The 22,147-nt window shown below is 45.5% G+C and overlaps 1 protein-coding gene across 5 annotated transcripts in view; it reads left to right on the forward strand.

Annotated features, from left to right (window-relative positions):
- Positions 1-22,147, forward strand: part of CSTPP1 (centriolar satellite-associated tubulin polyglutamylase complex regulator 1) — a 155,393-nt gene that overhangs the window by 104,330 nt on the left and 28,916 nt on the right. For 3 of the 5 annotated variants that reach the window (XM_065595158.1, XM_065595160.1, XM_065595159.1), the window contains one exon: positions 17,257-17,349. The exons of the other annotated variants lie outside the window; for them this stretch is intronic. In XM_065595158.1, coding sequence (XP_065451230.1) covers positions 17,257-17,349 — 93 coding nt within the window. The remainder of the gene's footprint in view (positions 1-17,256; positions 17,350-22,147) is intronic. 5 annotated transcript variants of the gene reach the window in all.

Raw genomic sequence — 22,147 nt, forward strand, 5'->3', positions numbered from 1 at the left:
CCTACGAGTGATCCGCACGACTCGTGTCTGAAGTGTCTAGGAGAGTCCCATCAGACATATAAGTGCAAGATCTGTAAGGCCTTCAGACCGAGAACCAAAAAGGAGCGGGACTTTAGGCTTAGGCAGCTCCTCATGGAGGCGGCACTTAGCCCGGATCCTCCCTCGGCGCGCCCAGCCCCGGCACCGAGTGCCTCGGTGCGCAGCGCCCCTGCGGCACCGACTGGTACTGCACCGCGGGCAGAATCAGATAAGGCCTCACAGCACCGGCCTCCTTCGGCACCGCGACCGCCACAGGGGCCTCGGCGCCGTTCCCTGTCTCCGGGACACAGGAAATCCCGCAAGGCGCAGGAGACTGTTGTCCTGCAGACGCCGGTTCCCCCGGTGCCGGGGGTAGAGCCGCGTCCTCCTTTAGAGCACCAGAAGCAAGTACCGGCTACACCGTCGACTCCGGCACCGCGCCCGTTGAGTCCGGTGCGGACTGGCTCACCACCTCGGTTGGTGGTGGAGCCTTGTCTCCCGTCCACTCCGGAGACCTTCGCGACGGCGAGAGACCTTACCGCTCTCACGGAGCCGGCGCCGTCTCAACCACCGGCACCGTCGGCTCCTCATGCAGTGCAATCCAGGGGCCTGCCCTGGTACGCCTGCCGTCTCCGGACGTGGACTCACGGCACCGCTCCAGGTCTTGGAGCAGGTCCCGACGCCGCTCGCAGTCCCGGTGCCGACTATCACCTCAGCACCGGTCGTACTCGCAGCCGAGATCCTCTTCACGGCACCGGTCTACGTCTCGGCACCGTCAGGTTCATCGGTACCGATCAGACTCAAGACGTAGTTCTCGGCACCGGTATGAGCAACGCTCCACTTCGAGGGGCTGCTCCCGGTACCACGTCTACTCGCGGTCGTCGTCTTCTAGGTCCAGATCCGGATCTTGGCACTGACATGGCCACCGGCACCGATCCCGATCCTGGTACCGCTCACCGGCACCGCTCGGGGACCAATCGCCTACGGACCGGCACCAGTCGGCACCGTATCGTACCGAGCCAATTCCAGCTCATTCGGCACCGCCTTGGCCCTCGAGATCAGCGTCTCGCTCCTCCGACGGGGCTTCTTCGCTCTGAGCCCAGAGTCCCGGAGGCCACCATCTCCCGTCCTCCCCCAGGGGGCATGGAGGCTCCTGTGCCTACACCGCCTCAGGCCCTGGGTCCAGGGGCAGGCGGTGCTCCGCTTCAGGGACCCTTAGAACAGGACCCTCCGTTAGACCCCTTGCCCCCTGAGGCATCCTCCTAATCTTCCCCGGATGAGGCGGTGGCGGGTACAACAACCTCGGGCCCGCCCCTGTTAGATCTTCGTGCCCACCAGGACCTATTACGTAGGGTGGCGCGTAATATGGACCTCCAGGCAGAGGAGATAGTAGAGGTGAAGGACCCGGTGGTGAGCATCCTCTTGGCTGATGCCCCATCCCGGGTGGCATTACCAATAATTCGGACAATTCAGGCTAATGCCACTACCATATGGCAAACTCCTGCCTCTATTTCATCCACAGCCAGAGGGGTAGAAAGGAAGTACTTCGTCCCTTCCAAGGACTATGAGTACTTATATACTCATCCCCCACCGTGTTCACTAGTGGTGTCATCAGTAAACGCAAGAGAGCGTCACGGCCAGCAGGCTGCAGCGCCCAAATCGAAGGACGCTAAGCGCTTCAATTTGTTCGGGCGTAAGGTGTACTCGGCGGGAGGGCTGCAGCTCAGAGCGGCAAACCAGCAGGCACTCTTGAGCCGCTACAGCTTTAACTCATGGAACTCCATGGGGAAGTTCAAAGAGTTGGTTCCCCAGGACTCAAGGGAAGAGTTCGGGGCCTTAGTGGAGGAGGGTGGCGAGGACCTCCTTACAAGCCTCATTGGACATAGCGGATTCGGCCGCCAGGACGCTGGCGTCAGGTATCGCCATGCAGCGAGTTTCCTGGCTCCAGGTCTCGGGCTTACCGCCGGAACTGCAGCAGACCCTGCAGGATTTACCTTTCGAGGGCCAGGGGCTGTTCTCAGAGAAGACGGACTCTCGGCTGCAGAGTCTCAAGGACTCAAGAACGATCATGCGCTCCCTGGGGATGCATGTCCCAGGGCCCCAGCGCAGACCCTTTAGGCCCCAGCCTCAAAGGTTCTACCCTCCCCCGCCTCGTCCGAGACAGGACTTTGCCAGAAGGCGGGGATGAGGTGGTTGGCGAAGGTCGACCGGCCCTCAACCCGGTCAGAACTAGGGCCAGCCTAGACCACCTTCAGGTCCTAGGCAAAACTTTTGAAGGTGCGGTCGAGGACGGTGCCCCAGCCACTTCCCAGGATCCATCTCCCTCCTTTCGGGATCGCCTCTCCCGTTTCCACCGTGCTTGGTCCCTCATAACATCAGACTGTTGGGTCCTTCGCACGGTGGAGAGGGGTTACGCTATCCAATTTTCTTCGTCCCCCCCCTCCCCCCGTCCCTCTTCAGGGACCCTTCTCACGAGCATCTCCTTATACAGGAGGTTTCTGGCCTCCTATCTATGGGAGCCATAGAGGAGATGCCACCAGAGTTAAGGGGCAGGGGGTTTTATTCCCGCTACTTCCTGATCCCCAAGTCAAAAGGGGGTCTGCGACCCATTTTAGACTTACGCGGACTCAACAAATTCATAGTAAAGTTGAAGTTCCGTATGGTCTCCTTGGGGACCATTATCCCTTCCTTGGATCCTGAAGACTGGTTCGCCGCCCTCGACATGAAGGACGCATATTTTCATATAGTGATCTATCCCCTTCACAGGCGCTTCCTTCGATTTGTGGTAAACAAGGTGCACTACCAATTTGCAGTCCTTCCTTTCGGCTTGTCCGCGACTCTGAGAGTGTTCACAAAGTGTATGGCTGTCGTGGCAGCATACCTTCGTTGACAAGGGATACAGGTGTTCCCGTATTTAGACGACTGGCTGGTACGCGGCCGCACCAGAGAGCAAGTTCAAGCTCATGTCCACATAATAGTACAAACATTCCACGAGTTGGGCATTCTACTCAACAAAAAGAAGTCCGCTCTAGAGTCAACCCAAAAGATAGAATTTATTGGGGCAGTCCTAGACTCCAGACTTGCCCGAGCTATTCTACGAGACAATCGCTTTCATACCATTACAAGCATCATTCGAGGGCTCAGGGCCTTTCCGATTACCACAATAAGGACGTGCCTTGCCATATTGGGTCACATGGCCTCTTGCACTTATGTAACCAGGCACGCCAGACTTCGACTTCGCCCACTGCAGGCCTGGGTATCGTCAGTGTACCGCCCTCATCAACACAGCCTGAACATGGTGGTCACGATCCCAACCTCGGTCCTTGCCTCTCTCACTTGGTGGCTGGACCGCAAGGCGGTTTGTGCAGGAGTGCCATTCCATACCCCTCAACCCTCCCTGCACCTGGTCATGGACGCCTCATCTCTAGGTTGGGGCGCTCACCTTGGAGAGCACCATACCCAGGGAATGTGGACCGCACCCCAACTAGCCCTGCACATCAATGTTCGAGAGCTGATGGCGGTGCGCCTGGCCTGTCAGGCATTTCTCAGTCTCCTACAGGGCCGTTGCGTGTTAGTCCTCACCGACAACACCACGGCCATGTTTTACATCAACAAGCAAGGAGGAGCCCGGTCGTCGCTTCTATGCCAAGAGGCCATTCACCTGTGGGAATTCTGCGTCGCCCATTCAATACATCTCACGGCATTGTTCCTTCCTGGAGTCCAGAACACGCTAGCGGACCGTCTCAGCAGGTCCTTCCAGACGCGCGAGTGGTCGATTTACCCGGGCATTATCTATTCCGTCCCCCAGAGGTGGGGATTTCCCCAGGTCGACCTGTTCGCATCTCGAGCCAACAGGAAGTGCCACGCGTTCTGCTCCCTGCAAGGGCGATCTCTGGGCTCTCTGTCGGATGCGTTCCTTCTAACCTGGAAGGACCACCTGTTCTACGCTTTCCCTCCATTTCCACTGGTCCACAGGGTACTGCTCAAGCTACGCAGAGACCAGGCACGGGTCTCTAATTGCTCCGGCTTGGCCAAGGCAGCACTGGTACACCACGCTTCTGGAGCTATCAGTTCAAACACTGATCACGCTTCCCCTGTGCCCGGATCTGATCTCTCAGGACCACGGCCAACTATGTCACCCCGACCTACAATCACTCCACCTCGCAGCGTGGATGCTCCGTGGCTGAATCGGATAGAGCGGCAATGCTCGCAGTCCGTCCAACAGATTCTGCTGGGAAGTAGAAAGCCCTCTACACGGTCCACTTACTTAGCCAAGTGGAAACGGTTCTCCTGTTGGTGCGAGCAACGAGCCACGCCCCCCTTGCAGGCACCTATTCCTCTGATTCTTGAATATCTCCTATCCCTAAAACAGCAGGGATCTTCTTGGCGATATCTTCGGTTAGGGTTCACCTGGCCGCTATTTCGGCGTTCCACCCAGGAGAACTCACTTCCTCTGTCTTCTCTAACCCGATGGTCGTTAGATTCCTCAAGGGCTTAGACCGACTGTACCCACAGCAACGCCAGCCCGTTCCGACGTGGGATCTCAACCTGGTTCTTTCAAAGCTCACAGGGCCTCCGTTCGAGCCATTGGCTACCTGTTCACTCCTGTACTTATCTTGGAAGACAGCCTTCCTTGTAGCCATCACTTCAGCAAGACGTGTTTCTGAACTCAGGGCGCTTACGTCTGAGCCTCCATACACTGTGTTCCATAAGGACAAGGTGCAGCTTCGCCCCCACCCTGCCTTTCTTCCCAAGGTAGTTTCACCTTTTCACGTGAACCAGGATATATTTCTCCCGGTCTTCCATCCTAAGCCACACGCTACTCGTCAAGACCAGCGTATGCATTCCTTGGACATACACAGGGCCCTGGCTTTCTATATTGACCGTACAAAGCCGTTTAGGAAGACGACACAACTCTTCGTTGCAGTGGCCGACCGGATGAAAGGCTCACCGGTCTCCTCACAGTGCCCGTCCTCTTGGATCACGTCCTGTATTCATGCTTGCTACGACTTGGCCGGTGTCCCGACGCCGCGCCTCACCGCTCACTCCACGAGGGCCCAGGCCTCCTCGACTGCCTTCCTGGCTCAAGTCCCAATCCAGGACATTTGTAGAGCTGCAGTTTGGTCGTCAGTCCACACATTCGCCGCTCACTATGCGCTGGTACAGCAATCCAGAGACGATGCTGCATTCGGATCAGCTGTTTTGCACACAGCGATGTCTCACTCCGACCCCACCACCTAGGTAAGGCTTGGGAGTCACCTAATTGGAATCGATATGAGCAAGCACTCAAAGAAGAAAAGACGGTTACTCACCTTTGTAACTGTTGTTCTTCGAGGTGTGTTGCTCATATCCATTCCAAACCCGCCCCCCTTCCCCACTGTCGGAGTAGCCGGCAAGAAGGAACTGAGGGGTCTCTGGGTCAGCTGGGGTATATATCCAGCGCCATGAAGGCGCCGCTCCAGGGGGCTCCACAGCCGACCCGCCGGGTGTTGCTAGGGTAGAAAATTCTCTGACGATCGTGCACGCGGCGCGTGCACACCTAATTGGAATGGATATGAGCAACACATCTCGAAGAACAACAGTTACAAAGGTGAGTAACCGTCTTTTACCATGTATAATGGAACCATTGAAGTATCAGATTATGCTCTGATAACCTTCAGCATAATCCACAAAGAAACCCTAAATATGGATGAGTTGATGCTTCCCTATCCCAGAGTCTTTCTTTAAAACCCTTTCTACCAATAGAAAAACACATTTATTTAGAAGCCAGTGCTCAAACACACACTTTCAAACCACACTAGCAAAAGCATTCGGCCTGCTTTCCAGGGAAAATAACTTATTCAGTAGGGAAAAAGAGAGTCTGTCAGGGCAAACTCACTGATGGTTTTGTCTAAACATTCAGACTTCTTTATTTAGATTTTAGTCTTACATAAACTCCACTCCAAGAGCATCCTTGTATATATTTAAGAACATAAGAACATAGAAGATATGAAGTAAATATCAAGCAAAGCAGCATCCCACCCTACTATAGAAATTGCTTCCCATTTCGAAGAAAAATGACATAAACCTTGTATCTGCTGTCTACAAATTTAGCAAATTATGGACAGCTCAAACTGAATTTGTCTTGTCTAGGTGCTACTGATCATACTGGGAAAGCAGGATACAAAGCAGAAAGACAGCATACTGGCTCTAGGTGCAATCTAGAATCAAATTGATTTCAGAAACTGGAGACTTTCACTGCACTTTATATATGTTCCAAGGTGTTATCAGTTCTTAGTTCACAGATAGAGTTCACATCATACAGGATTTTTTAACTATCTTCTTGTCAATTTAGGGATCCACTGTTCTTCCCAAAACTACTAGAACAATGTAATATTTCAAGAACCCATTACAAAAAATTCAATAGCCCATCAGTCATTGTAACTCTCAAGAATATTGTGTGTCTATATTTTCATCCAAGTATCAGCTGTATGTTAAAATTTACAACAGTAATATGGAGGATTTTGGTCAAAATGTACCATGTATTTTACGCAAGCTCAAACTGTGGAAATCTTCGGCTGCTGTTTAAGGCAACTTTATGATCTCTTTGCATTTCCTAAGTTGTGGGAAAAGAGCTTTTTTGGGACCAAGGATGTAGCCATATTTACAACATCCCAAAATGTCTAAATATACCCACAGACAAAAGCCTAAGAAAAGAGATGGATCTTACACTGTGTGCTCAAGGGCAGCAGACTTGGGCTGAGCCACACCAGTGAGCCAGTGGGAAAAGCAAATTCCACTGCCAAGGTTTCTTCTAGAACAACCTGGTTTCAGATTTTTAAATCTAGGGACTGATAGCAAAAGCACTTATGCTGATTGCAACTGCAGTGGCACGGTACAGGGCAAGAGGCAGCTTCTCAGAGTGTGTCTACATTGGAGCTAGAGGAGGTGTAATTTCCAGCTCGGGTAGGCATACCCATGTTAGTCCGATTGAGCTATTATGCTAAAAATGGCAGTATAGCTGCAGGTGCACAGGTGGTGGGGAGGGCTAGGTGCCCTGAGTATGCATATTGTTGTATTTCAAAGGTCAAAAGAGTTAAAGGTGTTAAACTCTTTTACTGTCCAACATAAAAACAGTGATACAAAGAGGTCTGGGGTTCTTACAGCAACCTTAGTTTCCTTAATTTCTTAAAACACCCAAAAGCATTTATTACAAAGTTGGAAGTTTATTGATTTAAAAAAAAAAAACCCCACCAGATTTAAATTGATTCATTATTCAAAACAAACAATCAAATCCTGTAAAGTCTCTCTCTCCTTTTGAAGGCAAAATATCAGTTTCTTATTTTCAAAACAACATTTCTGGGATGAAAAAGGGCTAATTTTATTCTTAGTCCTGATGTGGAAAGGGTATTTACTACTTCTGTTTCTAGCAGACTGACACGAGGTGGAGGAGAGAGGGGATAAACAAGAGGAGGAAATACAGCTTTTGTCTTTGGAACATTGGATGGCTGGTGAATATGGATAGATGCTTTGGCTGGCTGGTGGACCACAACAGCTATTGCTTGGACCCTGATTCACTTTCCAGTTAGAGATGTCATCTGGTTGGGTTCTTTCTCCTTAGACGAGGCAGGGTTCAGTGGATGCAGTTGAGTTGATTTTAGGATTCAATTAAAAGCCAAGAGAGAGGGATAGGATAAGAGGAAAGAAATACTGAGGCAGAAAGTAACACAACAGGGAAAGGGAGGCAAAACAAGATTGTACATGTATCTGTGATGCTGGCAATTAGCTATCCCCACTGATTGGCTGAGGACTGGATGTCATGAGGATATGATGATTTTCTGCACTCACAGGTTAAAATAAAGTACCTTAAACAAGAGCAAGGCCAGAAGGACTTTCTCCTGGAAGAAAGTCTTTGTCTGGTCTGCTCCTTCTATCTTGAGGTCAGGGACAATGAGCTGAGATGAGATGCAAGGAGGGATGGGAGATGATAGATTAAAATGTTTTTTTTCGGTGTCTTTTTAAGACACCCCCTAAAAGGAAATATGTGTGGCATTGTTCATCCCCTTCATTATTTTGTCCAATTAGGCCTAATATCTGTCACACAATTTTAGTCCATTGTGGTCCCCCATTCTCTGTTTTACCAAGCAGTCATTGAGTCATAGCAGTAGGTCTTTTTTGTATCGACTAATCCATTTTCTTTGTCTAGTTCTCTTGCACCTGTTTAATATTCATTAATTGAAAACAACCCAACCTATTTTTCATGATTAGTTTCCAAGTAGGCAAAAATTACAGGTTATTGTAACATCTTACGAACTTTCACTTACTTCTTACATTTGAGCTTACAGTAGGGGTACATTTTGTAGGCCCAGTAGTCACAACGGGTCTTGGATGGAATTGTATTCATCATGGCTAGACTATCCCGCTACCTGTGCAGCTGCAGCTACGCTGCTATTTTTAGCACACTAGCTAGAGCTAGTGTGGGTATGTCTGCCTGTAGTGAAAATTACAGTTCCAGTGTATATATAACCTCAGTTAGCCAGGGCACTAGTCATATAGTTCACCTGCTGATCATTTCAGACTCACCCAAAACAAACAAGACCCTGAGAATGTGAAGCAAACAAAATTGCTACGGGCTGCCTCAGCCCTGACTCTGCCACCAGCTGAGAACAGACTTGCCTAATGGCTCTTCCACTTCACTAGGTAACGTTACATTGCTTGTATTTATCTCGGGACTATCTGGTTGCATCAAAGTGCCTTCATGTGGCAACAGAGGCTTCTTTGCTTAGTATGTTCTGATGGGGCACCTACATCAAAATCATTCCTGTGTTTTTCCCCGTAAGTAACTTTCATGGTGGGGAGAGAAGCAGCTTTGCATTTCGATACAATAGTTGTAGTCAAGAAGTTTTATTCTTCAGCATGTTCATCAAATCAAAGGCACTGGATTGCATTATTAAAGAACTTTTGTGTGGCAAGCCCAGAACTTTCCTTATTGGGCTCCACATGAAAAACTATTGCTTTTTGTCCCACACTCATTATGCGGACTGGTACAGGAGCACAGTTAGATGCAGCATCATGCACTATCACTTAAGGGCTCTCCTATGCAGTTGTTATTGAGCTTCAGCTCCAGTGGATGCTAATTTTCTATTCTGAACTATTTCTTGAAATAGAAACTTGTATGACTTTATATATTACACTGTTGAATATTCTAATTTTTAATAAAAGGAGATTTTGTTTGGTGTTCCACTGGTGTCTGTGCTTTATGATTTTCTCAGAACTCCTCACTGGAATTCTGTCAATTTATTGCATAGTTTTTTCTCTGTTCAGTCAGTGATAACATACAATTAGCCTTTCAATGATAATCGGCACAAGAGATGAAGAGGAAAACAATTCAACGCTGTTTTGAGGGTGAACCCATAACCTAAATGTCTGAAGTGTTCTGTGTGTCTGCCTGTGTGGTTATGTCCCATGGCTATCTCAGACTTCACCAGTAATAACACATAGTCAGGCCTGTGGCTACAATGGATACACTCGTGCCTTTGGTGTGCTGTGAAGCGGAAGCTTAGACCTCTTGCAGAACAACACTTTCTGGAAAATGTGTTGCTTTGATGAAATGTTTTGGTAACAGTTGGCTGAATCATAATCCCATGCAGTTATAATCAAGATTGGCACAGTCAGGACCTTTGTAAGGCAGTCAGTGCATCTTCCCTCATGCCCACGTTAGAATATCTGTGTAAACACATCTCTTACTGTTTGCCTTCTACAGATGATGTATCCTAGTTAATGGAGGGTAGCTAATCAAACCTCCCAGTTCCTAAAGAGGCCTGTTTCACATATAAGAGTTGGGAATTCACAAAATAAGTTTAGTCTAGACCCATTTAATAGTCCATGAGATTGTCATTCACAGAGCAAATGAATCATGAGAACACTGACGAGCCAGGACTTGACCTAGAGTCTATTGCTTTAGGAGAGTTTCTTTTAAAAAAACTTTACTTTAAAAAACTAGGTCAAGGTTGTGCTCTGGTCCTATGTAGCCATGCAATGGAGTAAGGGGAGGTAAGTTCTAATCCCCACTCTGCTCAGCCATGTAGGACTTGCTCCAATTCTGGCTGGGGTGCTGAGGGGTAAAAAGGAATGTACACACAATATGCATGAACAAGTTGTCAGAAGATGAGGAGATTCATCCTCTACCCCCTATGTGCAAGGCAGCAGAGTTTGGGTAGGCACTAAGAGTGAATAAGATTCTGGGCTAACTTCACATTTAACTCCTCCTACTCCTGCTGAGTGCATCCCCCTTCTCAGGTCTAAAGCCTCTAGCTTCATCTGGCTCAGGGGAGGATTGAACAGTTCTCCCACTCTCAGATCAGCCAGTACTAACCAGGACTACCTCAGTAAGTCTGATTTAGGCTCAGGTCCTGCAGTTCTGTTCCCTCTGAGAGTGATGGCAATGATAATCAGTGACCAAACAGCCTCCTTATAGCAAAGTAGTGTTTATTTAGAACTAAAGTATGTCAGGGAAAACAGATTTTAGCAACAATAAACCAGCCTACCACATACCTGCTGACCAGGTATCTACCTGTCTTCCACCTGGACTTAGGCTCAATATTGCAACACTTAATTTTAGGTGTGCTGCTAACCAATGGAATCCTCATTCCTGAGTTAAGCACCCAGGTTCCCTATACTGTGCATGAGGAAAGGGGATCTAAGAATGGGATTCATAAAAGCCAACATAGTGAGTTGGTGCTGTTTAAGCTAACCAGTAGGAAATGCTGAGGAGAGGAATGGGACCTAAGTTCTGCCCCTCAAAAGGCATTATATGCTAAGTCCAAGTGTGACCGGAGTCCCGAGGGGAGCCAGCTGAGGTCACTCAATTAGGCTGAACTGCAAAAGAATGGGGCAGACAATCCCCAAAGCTGGAGGATATTCCAATACCTTTAGATTTACCAAGCCAGCATAAAACAGTTTCTTTATTACCTTACTGGTTACCCAGAAGTGAACAGGCCTCCACTTAGACACCCAAGTCAGATATTATAAGAATTAATGAAAATCTTATTCATCATATAAAAAAGTTCTACCAATCCCAAAGAATTGGGACACATTACCTCCCAGGTTCATGAATATCCCAGATCTTACCCAAATGCATGCTTACAGACAATTCTTATTAACTAAACTAAAATTTATTAAAAAAGAAAAGAGAGAGAGTATGGTTAAAAGATCAATATACCTACAGACGAGTTCAATTCTTGAGGTTCAGATTCATAGTAGAGATGGTGAGCTTTGTAGTTGCATAGAGTTCTTTTAGAATTTAGTCCATAGGTTATAGTCCAATATTCAATATCATATTCAGGGTATTCCAGCTTAACTGGGATCTCAGTCTTGTGACTCAAGCTTCCCTTGATGAAGCTTAAGCAGACCTGAAATAACAGGATCAGGACCCAAGGGTCTTTTATACAATGTTTTAGCATCCGCTTGACCATTCAGTCCTGGGTAAACAATAGGCAATCAGTGCGTCTTTGAAGGCCCGGTAATTATTCACATAGATTAACATAAGGCAATTGCCTGTGCTTCCACCATTCGCAGATGATTTGCTATACATTTCAAAGAGAGATGAATACAGCCACATCCTATGTTTACAGTTCATTTAAATGTTAATATGTTCTTTTGATCTCTGAATTAACAGAATACAGCATAGACAGGAACTGTTGGTCACATTGTTAACCACTACCAATATATATGTAAATACACAAAAACACAAACATTATCTCCCCATATGTCTTTAAGGGTTGAATTTGAGTCATACATCCTTCAGGATGCTTAACTCTTTCTGGTCATGGGTCACACCAATCTAAATCAAGGTACCTATCTCCACAGGGGATTCACAGCCATGAACACTCTCCTAGAGTTAAGTGTCTAAGGCTAGGTCTACACTACCTGCCTGAATCGGTGGGTAGAAATCGACCTCTCGGGGATCGATTTATTGCGTCCCATCGGGACGTGACAATCGATCCCCGAATCGACGCTCTTACTCCACCAGCGGAGGTGGGAGTAAGCGCCGTCGACAGGAAGCCGCAGAGGTCGATTTTGCCGTCGTCCCTACAGCGGGGTAAGTCGGCTGCGATACGTCGAATTCAGCTACGCTATTCACGTAGCTGAATTTGCGTATCTTAAATCGACCCCCCCCCGTAGTGTAGATGTAGCCTAAGTGAGTTAAGCCCTTTCTTGAAAAAACAAACAGACAAAAAACAACAAACTGTGATGCTGCTTCTCTATCCTCACCCCAGCTCCAGAAGCTAGTAGTTCGCACACTCACCTCAGAGACCTGGGTTCTAGTCCCTGCTCTAGTTAATAGTTGTCTTTTTATACAAAGTGGAGCAGCTTCAACAGGTGACATTGAAAGACAGCTCTACCTTAGAATACCTTATACCACGCTAGAGCAGGCACTTTTCTGTGATGTGGGAGACTTGGGTTCAAGTCCCTACTCTGACTCAGAAAGGGTGGATTTGAATCTAGGCTCCCACATCCGGGGTGAGTGCTTTAGCCACTTGGCTATGGGGGTAGCTCATCTGCTTGTATTTTGGGCTCCACACAGCAAAAGGCTGTCCTAGTTGCATCCAAGACAGTCACAGCTGTGTATACAGATTGAAAACAGGCTGTATACACAGGCTTTCACCCTACTTGCCTCTCCATCTCTCTGTTTATTCATTGACAAACCCCAGAAAGCTTCCTCCTAAAAGGAAAACGAAGTAAATAATGAGAAGATCTGTTTTTCTCCTGATAAACATCTAATTAAACAGAAAATGACTTTCCAAATGTGTTCCATGTAGTACAGATAACCTGGCAGCCTTGATGCCAGCCTCAGACTGCAACACTCTTATCTCAGTGTTCATTGCCCACCAGCCTAGGCCCTCAGGGCTCCCTGTGCCTATCACCCTGGAATCTCAGCATTCCATTGATCTAGGAAGTCAGAACCTATAGCCCAATGTGCCAGCCCAGAAAATCACTTCTGTATCTCTGAAACAGCTGAATAGCTTTGCTGTCTCCTTTCAGTTCTATTTGTTCATTGAACTGTTCAAAGCTCATGGGGGGGGGGGGGGAGAGACATATTTTCTCCATACTTTCAGGATCAAATATCTGTTACTAACACTATCTTTAAAAAGGGGAACAAGGAGAACACAGGGAATTATAGACCAGTGAGCCTAACTTCAATACCTGGAAAGATATTGGAGCAAATTATTAAACAATCTGTTTGTATGCCCCTGGAGGATAATAGACTTATATGGAATAGTCAGCATGGATTTTCCAAGAACAAATCATGCTAAACAAACTTAATTTTTTTTTGATAGGGTGGATAGTGGATAGATCCTAGTGGATAGAGGGAAGCAGTAGACATGATATACCTTGCTTTTAGTAAGGTTTTTGACAGAGTCCTGTATGACATTCTCATAAGCAAACTAGGGAAATGTGGTCTAGGTGGAATTATTGTTAGGTGGATGCACAAGTGGTTGAACGACTGTACTCAAAGAGTACTTATCAATGGTTTGCTGTCAAATTCGGAGGGCTTATCTTGTGTTCCCCCACAGGGGTCAGTCCTGGATCTGGTACCGTACATATAAAATGATGAAATCTAAATTAGCTGTTACCACTCAAGAGAGATTTTGGCATCATTGTGGATAGTTTTCTGAAAACATCCACTCAATGTGCAGCGACAGTCAAAAAAGCTAACAGAATGTTGGGAATCATTAAGAAAGGGATAGATAATAAGACAGAAAATATCATATTGCCTCTCTATAAATACATGGTACGCCCACATCTTGAATACTGCATGCAGATGTGGTCATCCCATCTCAAAAAAGATATATTGGAATTGGAAAAGGTTCAGAAAAGGGTAACAAAAATTATTAGGAGTATGGAACAGCTTCCATATGAGGAGAGATTAATAAGATTGGGACTTTTCAGCTTGGAAAAAAGAGAACTAAGGGGGGATATGATAGAGGTCTATAAAATCATGACTGGTGTGGAGAAAGTAAATAAGGAAGTGTTATTTACTTCTCATAACACAAAATCTAGGGGGTCACCAAATGAAATTAATAGGGAGCAGGTTTAAAACAAACAGAAGGAAGTATTTCTTCTCACAATGCACAGTCAACCTGTGGAACTCTTTGCCAGAGGATGTTGTGAAGGCCAACACTATAACAGGGTTCAAAAAAGAACTAGATCCGTTCATGGAGGATAGTTCCATCTGTGGCTATTAGCCAGGATGGGCAGGGATGGTGTCCCTAGCATCTGTTTGCCACTTGCTGATTACCTGTTCTGTTCATCCCCTCTGGGGCACCTGGCATTGGCCACTATTGGAAGACAGGATACTGGGCTAGATGGACCTTTGGTCTGTCCCAGTAGGGCCATTCTTATGTTCTTACTATTCAATATTTTCATTAATGACTTTGATACAGGAGTAGAGAGTATGCTTATAAAATCTGTAGATGACACCAAGCTGAGAAGGGTTGCAAGCACTCTGGATGACAGGTTTAAAACTCAAAATGTCCTTGACAAATTGGAGAATTGATCTGAATTCAACAAAATGAAATTCAATAAAGACAAGTGCAAATTACCTCACTTAGGATGGAAAAGTCAAACGCACAACTACAAAATGGGGAATAATTGTCTAGGATGGTGGTAATACTGCTGAAAAGGATCTGGGGGTTATAGTGGATGACAAACTGAATATGAGTCATCAGTGTGATGCACTGCAAAAAAGGTTAATATGATTCTGACTTATATTAACTGGAGTACTGTATATAAGACACAGGAGGTAATTGTTTCGCCCTACTCAGCACTGGTGAAGTTCCGGCCGGAGTACTGTCCGATTCTGGGCAACACAATTTGGGAAAGATGTGAACAAATTGGAAAGAGTCCAGAGGAAAGCAATAAAAATGATAAAAGGTTAGAAAACCTGTCCTGTGAGGAAAGGTTAAAATAACTGGGCACGTTTAGTCTTGGGAAAAGAAGACTGAGGGGGCACCTGATAACTTGTTAAGGGCTGTTATAAAGAGGGTGGTGATCAATTGTTCTCCATGTTCACTGAAGATTGGACAAAAAGTAATGGGCTTAATCTGCAGCAAGGAAGATTTAGGTTAGATATTAGGAAAAACTTTCTAACTATAAAGATAGTTAAGCTCTGGACTAGGCTTCCAAGCGAGGTTGTGGAATCCCCATCATTGGAAGTTTTAAAAAATAAATTGGACAAACACCTGTCACAGATGGTCTAGGTTTACTTGGTCCTGCCACAGCACAGGGGGCTGGATTTGATGACTTCTTGAGGTCCTTTCCAGACCTACATTTCTGTGATTCTCTTGAATCCTATGTGTTTCATGGGCATCACTGGCAGATACAGAGGCCCAGATCCTGCTGGTTGGTGGGTGACTCAAACCAAGGAAGTGTGAAGCAGATCTGGAATGTTGGTGGACGGTGGTGCATGTGCACATTCAGAGATGGACAGTTGGAAGAATGGCTGTTGTGTAAAAGTGAGAGGGATAGGAATGAAAGAATTCTTATTTTTATATAGCATCTTCCGTTAGCAACTACTTCACTAGCAGCACACAAAGAACACCCTAAAAAGCAGCAAGCAGTGAAGCGTGCTGAACAAAGCACATGGGGGAAATTTAGGCCAAGGATACCAGGATGTAAATCCCTACTGTAATGGAAAGTGCCATGAGATCATTAAAATTTGTATGAAGCAGGTCGAACCTCAGCTTTTAAGGTCCGGTTTGAAAGCCTTCCTCAAGGATAACTATTGACATTTCAACATCCCCAATGGTAATTTTCTGGTCTGGGAAGAGAGTTCCTTCTTGCAGCTTTCCGAACAGCCTGAAGTTCTGAAAGATGCAAGAGTCATGCACCTTTCCTGACCATCCCATGTTGATGTTGGTGAAATGGCCCTTGTGATCCACCAGGGCTTGCAACACCATTGAGAAGTACCCCTTGCGGTTTATATACTCTTTGGCAAGGTGGTCCGGTGCCAAGATAGGGATATGTGTTCTGTCTATCGCCCTACCACAGTTAGGGAACCCGACTGTAGCAAAGCCATCCACTATAACCTGCACATTTCCCAGAGTCACTACCCTTCTTAGCAGAAGGGTATTGATTGCCCTGACTACTTGGATCACAGAAGCCCCCACCATAGATTTGTCTACTCCGAATTGATTACCGACTGATCGGTAGCAGTCAGGCGTTGCAAGCTTCCACAGGGCTATCACCACTCACTTCTCAACTGTCAGGGCAGATCTCATCTTGGTATTCTTGCGCTTCAGGGCGGGGGAAAGCAACTCACAAAGTTCCATGAAAGTGGCTTTATGCATGCGAAAGTTTCGCAGCCACTGGGAATCATCCCATACCTGCAACACTATGCGGTCCCACCAGTCTGTGCTTGTTTCCCGGGCCCAAAATCGATGTTCCACTGTATCAACATGCCCCAATGCCACCATGATATCCCAATTGCCACATCCCGTGCTTTCAGGAATGTCCGTGTCCATGTCCTCCTCACAATCTTCCTTGTGCTGACGGCTCCTAGCTAGGCTCTGCACATACTGCAGGATAATGTGCGAGGTGTTTACAATGCTCTCAAAAGCAGTGTACAGCTGAGCAGGCTCCATGCTTGCCATGCTATAGCATCTGCACAGATAACCCAGGAAAAAAGGCGCGAAATGATAGTTTGCCATTGCTTTCAAGGAGAGAGAGAGGAGACTGACAACATGTACCCAAAACTACCTGTGACAGTGTTTTTGCCCCATCAGGCATTGGGAGCTTAACCCAGAATTCCAATGGGCAGCGGGGACTGTGGGAGAGCTATCCACAGTGCACCACTCCATGAGTCAATGCTAACCATAAAAAGAAGAACAGGAGGACTTGTGGCACCTTAGAGACTAACAAATTTATTAGAGCATAAGCTTTCGTGGACTACAGCCCACTTCTTCGGATGCATATAGAATGGAACATATATTGAGGAGATATATATACACACATACAGAGAGCATAAACAGGTGGGAGTTGTCTTACCACCTCTGAGAGGCCAATTAATTAAGAGAAAAAAAACTTTTGAAGTGATAATCAAGCTAGCCCAGTATAGACAGACAGTTAGATAACAAGTGTGAGAATACTTACAAGGGGAGATACCCTGTTTCCCCGAAAATAAGACAGTGTCTTATATTAATTTTTGCTCCCAAAGATGCGCTAGGTCTTATTTTCAGGGGATGTCTTATTTTTCAGAAATGAAAAATGCCTTATTATCGGTGGATGCCTTATTATCGGGGAGGTCTTATTACCGGGGGGATGCCTTATATTACAACGAGAGGCAAAACTGTAAGTAGGCCTTATTTTCGGAGGATGTCTTATTTTCGGGGAAACAGGGTAGATTCAATGTTTGTAATGGCTCAGCCATTCCCAGTCCTTATTCAAACCGGAGTTGATTGTGTCTAGTTTGCATATCAATTCTAGCTCAGCAGTTTCTCGTTGGAGTCTGTTTTTGAAGTTTTTCTGTTGTAATATAGCCACCCGCAGGTCTGTTCTGTCTCCCTGAGGACCTAAACCTAAAGCAAATACTCACCAGCAACCACACATCACTGAACAAAACCACTAACCCAGGAACCTATCCTTGTAACAAACCCCGATGTCAACTCTGTCCACATATCTATTCCAGTGACATCATCATAGGACCTAATCACGTCAGCCATACCATCAGGGGCTCGTTCACCTGCACATCTACCAATGTGATATATGCCATCATGTGCCAGCAATGCCCCTCTGCCATGTACATTGGCCAAACCGGACAGTCTCTACGCAAAAGAATTAATGGACACAAATCTGACATCAGGAATCAAAATACTCAAAAACCAGTGGGAGAACACTTTAACCTGTCTGGTCATTCAGTGACAGACCTGCGGGTGGCTATATTATAACAGAAAAACTTCAAAAACAGACTCCAACGAGAAACTGCTGAGCTAGAATTGATATGCAAACTAGACACAATCAACTCCGGTTTGAATAAGGACTGGGAATGGCTGAGCCATTACAAACATTGAATCTATCTCCCCTTGTAAGTATTCTCACACTTGTTATCTAACTGTCTGTCTATACTGGGCTAGCTTGATTATCACTTCAAAAGTTTTTTTTCTCTTAATTAATTGGCCTCTCAGAGGTGGTAAGACAACTCCCACCTGTTTATGCTCTCTGTATGTGTGTATATATATCTCCTCAATATATGTTCCATTCTATATGCATCCGAAGAAGTGGGCTGTAGTCCACGAAAGCTTATGCTCTAATAAATTTGTTAGTCTCTAAGGTGCCACAAGTCCTCCTGTTCTTCTTTTTGCGGATACAGACTAACACGGCTGCTACTCTGAAATGCTAACCATGGTATTGAGGATGCACTCTGCTGACCTAATGCACTTAGTGGGGACACGCATGATCAACTGTATGAAATCGGTTACTAAAGATCGACTTCTATAAAATCGACCTAATATCGCAGTGTAGACACGCCCTTAGTTTCAGTTCAGGATCTTCACCTCATCGTGGGAGGGGGGGAGATTAAACTACTGAATACTATCTGTTTGCAGCCTGCAGTAGCAAGGACTATGGGGGGAGAGGGAGGACATTCATCTCCACATTTGCACTGCAGTAGATGGCCTGTGCTTTCTCTAGGAAGGCTCTCTGGAGCAACAAGAAGATATCCTGGAGAGCACATTCCTTTCCACTCTCAGAGTAGGAGGCAGTCTGTTCTGTCCAGGTTTTTATATTGCCTTCATCAGCTAGTATCTGAGCTTCTTCTGTGCTCAGGGTTTAATGCAAAGGAAAGTCCAGAGTATCTGCCTGTATTGTCCTCTGGAGCTTGAAGCAATGCTGCACACTTCACTTCATTAGCACAGACATTCACTGCAAAAACTAAATAAAGTTATATTAAAGACTGTACCTACTCTTCTGAAATGCAGAAGGAAAACTCATTTACTTCTCTGTATTGTTAGGGCAAAACTGTACTTACTGTAATATCATAAGAGTTGAAAGCAAGAGAGAGATTAAAGAATCTCAGCCAAAAAACATTCCCTTAGAAGGGGTAGTTTTGCCTGGATCCTTGTTTTGTTTTATTTTCTGTGTGAATGTATTCATGCTGCTGTGCACTCAGGCTAATTCTGCAGTGTGTAGTCATTTATAATCATTACCGAGCTCATTGATATTGTAATGGGCTTCAAGTATTCTCTACACAGCTTACGTGCTCCATAGCCTTTGCTCCTAGATAATGAATGATTCCTTCATCAGTTTTGTCATGTATCCTATCTCAGCTTCCTCCATTCAGTACCCCATCCAGTTCTACTTTCGATTCCTTTGGTTTGAGTGTAGTTTGCTTTCTTTCTATTTTTTTACATCCGTATATAAAGGTGACCAGGGCCATAGTATCTGAATGCACTTTACATGGTTTATAGTAAGAGCAAATATAATTTCCTGAATATAGGGACAGATTCTGCAACATTTACTCGTGTGAGTTGTGCCATTGACTATTGATTTAGAGGCCCATACGAAGTACATAGACTACATTTCTCTCCCTTCCCTGCTCCAGTACTGAAATTGTTTAAAAGTGAGTTGGAGAAACGTGGCCAATAGCCTAGGTGCCTGGTATTCCAGTGCCCGTGGCTAGTGGGAAAGCTGTACAGATATATTTTTCAGTACATTCTAAAAGTGGTCAGGTTCAGACTTAGTCACATAATTGGCCTCCGTCTCCTGCAAGAGTGTTCACCTTTGGGTCAGATATCAAGTGTTCCAGATGAACAGAGGTGCACAAAAATGTATAGGCTATCTCTAATGTGTCAAGGACCTGGGCTATTTAGGTCATAAACAGCATCTTGAATTTCACCCAGAAGGGAATTGGAAGACAGTGCGGAATGCAGCACATAGATGTAATCAGCTCTTGGTGGTCCTCCTTATCCAGAAGGTGAGGATCCCTCATTCTGTACTAGACAAGACTTCTAAGTAGCTTTCATGGTTGGGCCTTGATAGACTTTGGTGCAGTGAATCAGTCTCAAAGTATCCAAAGCATGGATAACTATGGTAATGATTCAACCCTGTATGACTCTTCAGATGAAAGTCCTTGGGCAAGAGGAGCAGTCATCCAGCACCACCCTTTGGGACTGCACTGAGAGAAATGTGTGGAACCACACTAAAAGTGAATCACTGCACTTAATGCTGTTTACATGCCATACTCAGGTCTAAAACAGGTCTGGGTGGCGTCCAAGGAGTTTGAGGATATTGGATGCTGTTGGAGTTGGTCTGCCACAACCATTTTATTGTCAATTCCTGGAAAAGGCAGGTTAGAGACTAGATGTTAGTCATTGAACACTTTAGGTTGAGATTTTCAAAGCAATCTGCAAAATTTGAGTCATTAATTCAAAATAAAGCTGTATGGTTAATACTCAGATATTATGGTGAATGAAAAGAATATGCTTCTAGTCAACACCATATTTACAGCAGAAGTAGGGAGTGATTTTACCTCTGTATGCAGCATTGGTGAGACTGTAACTGGAATACTGTGTACAGTTGTGGTTTCCACATTTTAAAAAGGATGTTGAAAAGTTGGAGAGGGTGCAGAAAAGAGCCACAAAAATGATTTGGTGGCTGAAAAAGATGCCTCACAGTGACAGGCTTAAAGAGCGTAATCTCTTTAGTTTATCAAAAAGAAGATTAAGAGGTGAACTGATTACAGTGTATAAATACCTTCATGGGAGAAAATATTCAGTAATAATGAGCTCTTTAATCTAGTGGAGAAAGATAGAACAAGAATAAATGGCTGGAAGTCAGAGAAATTCAAATGAGAAATTAGGCACAAATTTTTAACAGTGAGGGTGATTAGCCATTGGAACAAACTACCGGGGGAAGTGGTGGATTCTCCATCACTTGATGTCTTCTGTTCAAGATTGGATGCATTCTGGAAGACATGCTTTAGCCAAACTCGCGATATGCTTTAGTCAAAAACAAGATATCTGCTGCAATATGGGGAAAACGGGTGAAATTTAATGGCCTGTGTTATACTAGAGGTCAGACTGGATAATCTAATGATCCCTTCTAGCCTTAACTGTATAAATTTGTGCATGAAGTAGACTAAGATTATATTTCAGTAGTCTGTGATTTTTCAGAAATGATAAAATAGTAATAATTATTTTGTATTTTATTAGTGATAATGTCCACTATGTGTTAGGAATGTTCTAATAAGCACTTAAGGAGGATGTTCCTTACTCCGAGGAGCTCACAGGCTTAAGATAAACAAGCAGACAGAGGTCAGGGGAAGAGGAATAACAATAAGCAATTTAAAAATACAAGTTAACTTGAATCATTATAGGCAGAACAGCAGAAGTGAATAATTAAGAGGAACTTAAATATGGATAGCATAGGGGCCTTGCAGATGAGCCCAGAGAGGCCATACCATCGATGGGTACATAGAAGAAGGTATGGAGGTGACTGAATGAGACTTTGACAGATAAAATGTGTTTAAAACATTTGGTCCTATCATGCATTTTTCAGTGGCGGTGACATACTTCACTCCAGATCTTCACTGACGGTTGGACCGGCAAAACCATGTCACTGGAAAATTAGGCCACTTGGATAGTCTGGATGTATTGCTTATTCATTGGTGGAAAATGTTCATTTAACTTGAGGGGTCATTTCCAGCAGCCTCAGCATATGGGAGAAAGATGAAGCGCACCCTGTATGCGGGAGCTGCCTTCAAAGAGAGATGTCCACATTCATATCCTGGCTTGAACTGAAGTTTACCTAAGAATAAACAGGCCTCTGTTATTATTGGAGTATTCCTGGCAATTATTCTGAAACAAGGATTAAACAAACCCCAGAAAACTGTAAACAAATAACATTAAAGTTCTGATGCAAAATCCTAGCAAAGCCAGAAAACTGCACCATGTCCGTGACTAGTACTGTCAGGCAGCAGTCATATTATTAGTGCCGCAGATAGTGATGCAACACCTAGGCACAACAGGGTGAGTCAGGATGATGTGACAGCTTGCAGTTTCCTGGCTTTTGTGAACTTTAACTCACACTCATCCTTAATGTTAGAAAGGAAGATATTGTTCTGTCTAATGTGCCCTTTAAAGACCCCTGAAAT

The sequence above is a fragment of the Chrysemys picta genome, chromosome 4 (genome assembly GCF_011386835.1).
Source record: "Chrysemys picta bellii isolate R12L10 chromosome 4, ASM1138683v2, whole genome shotgun sequence".
NCBI classification, from domain to species: domain Eukaryota; kingdom Metazoa; phylum Chordata; order Testudines; family Emydidae; genus Chrysemys; species Chrysemys picta.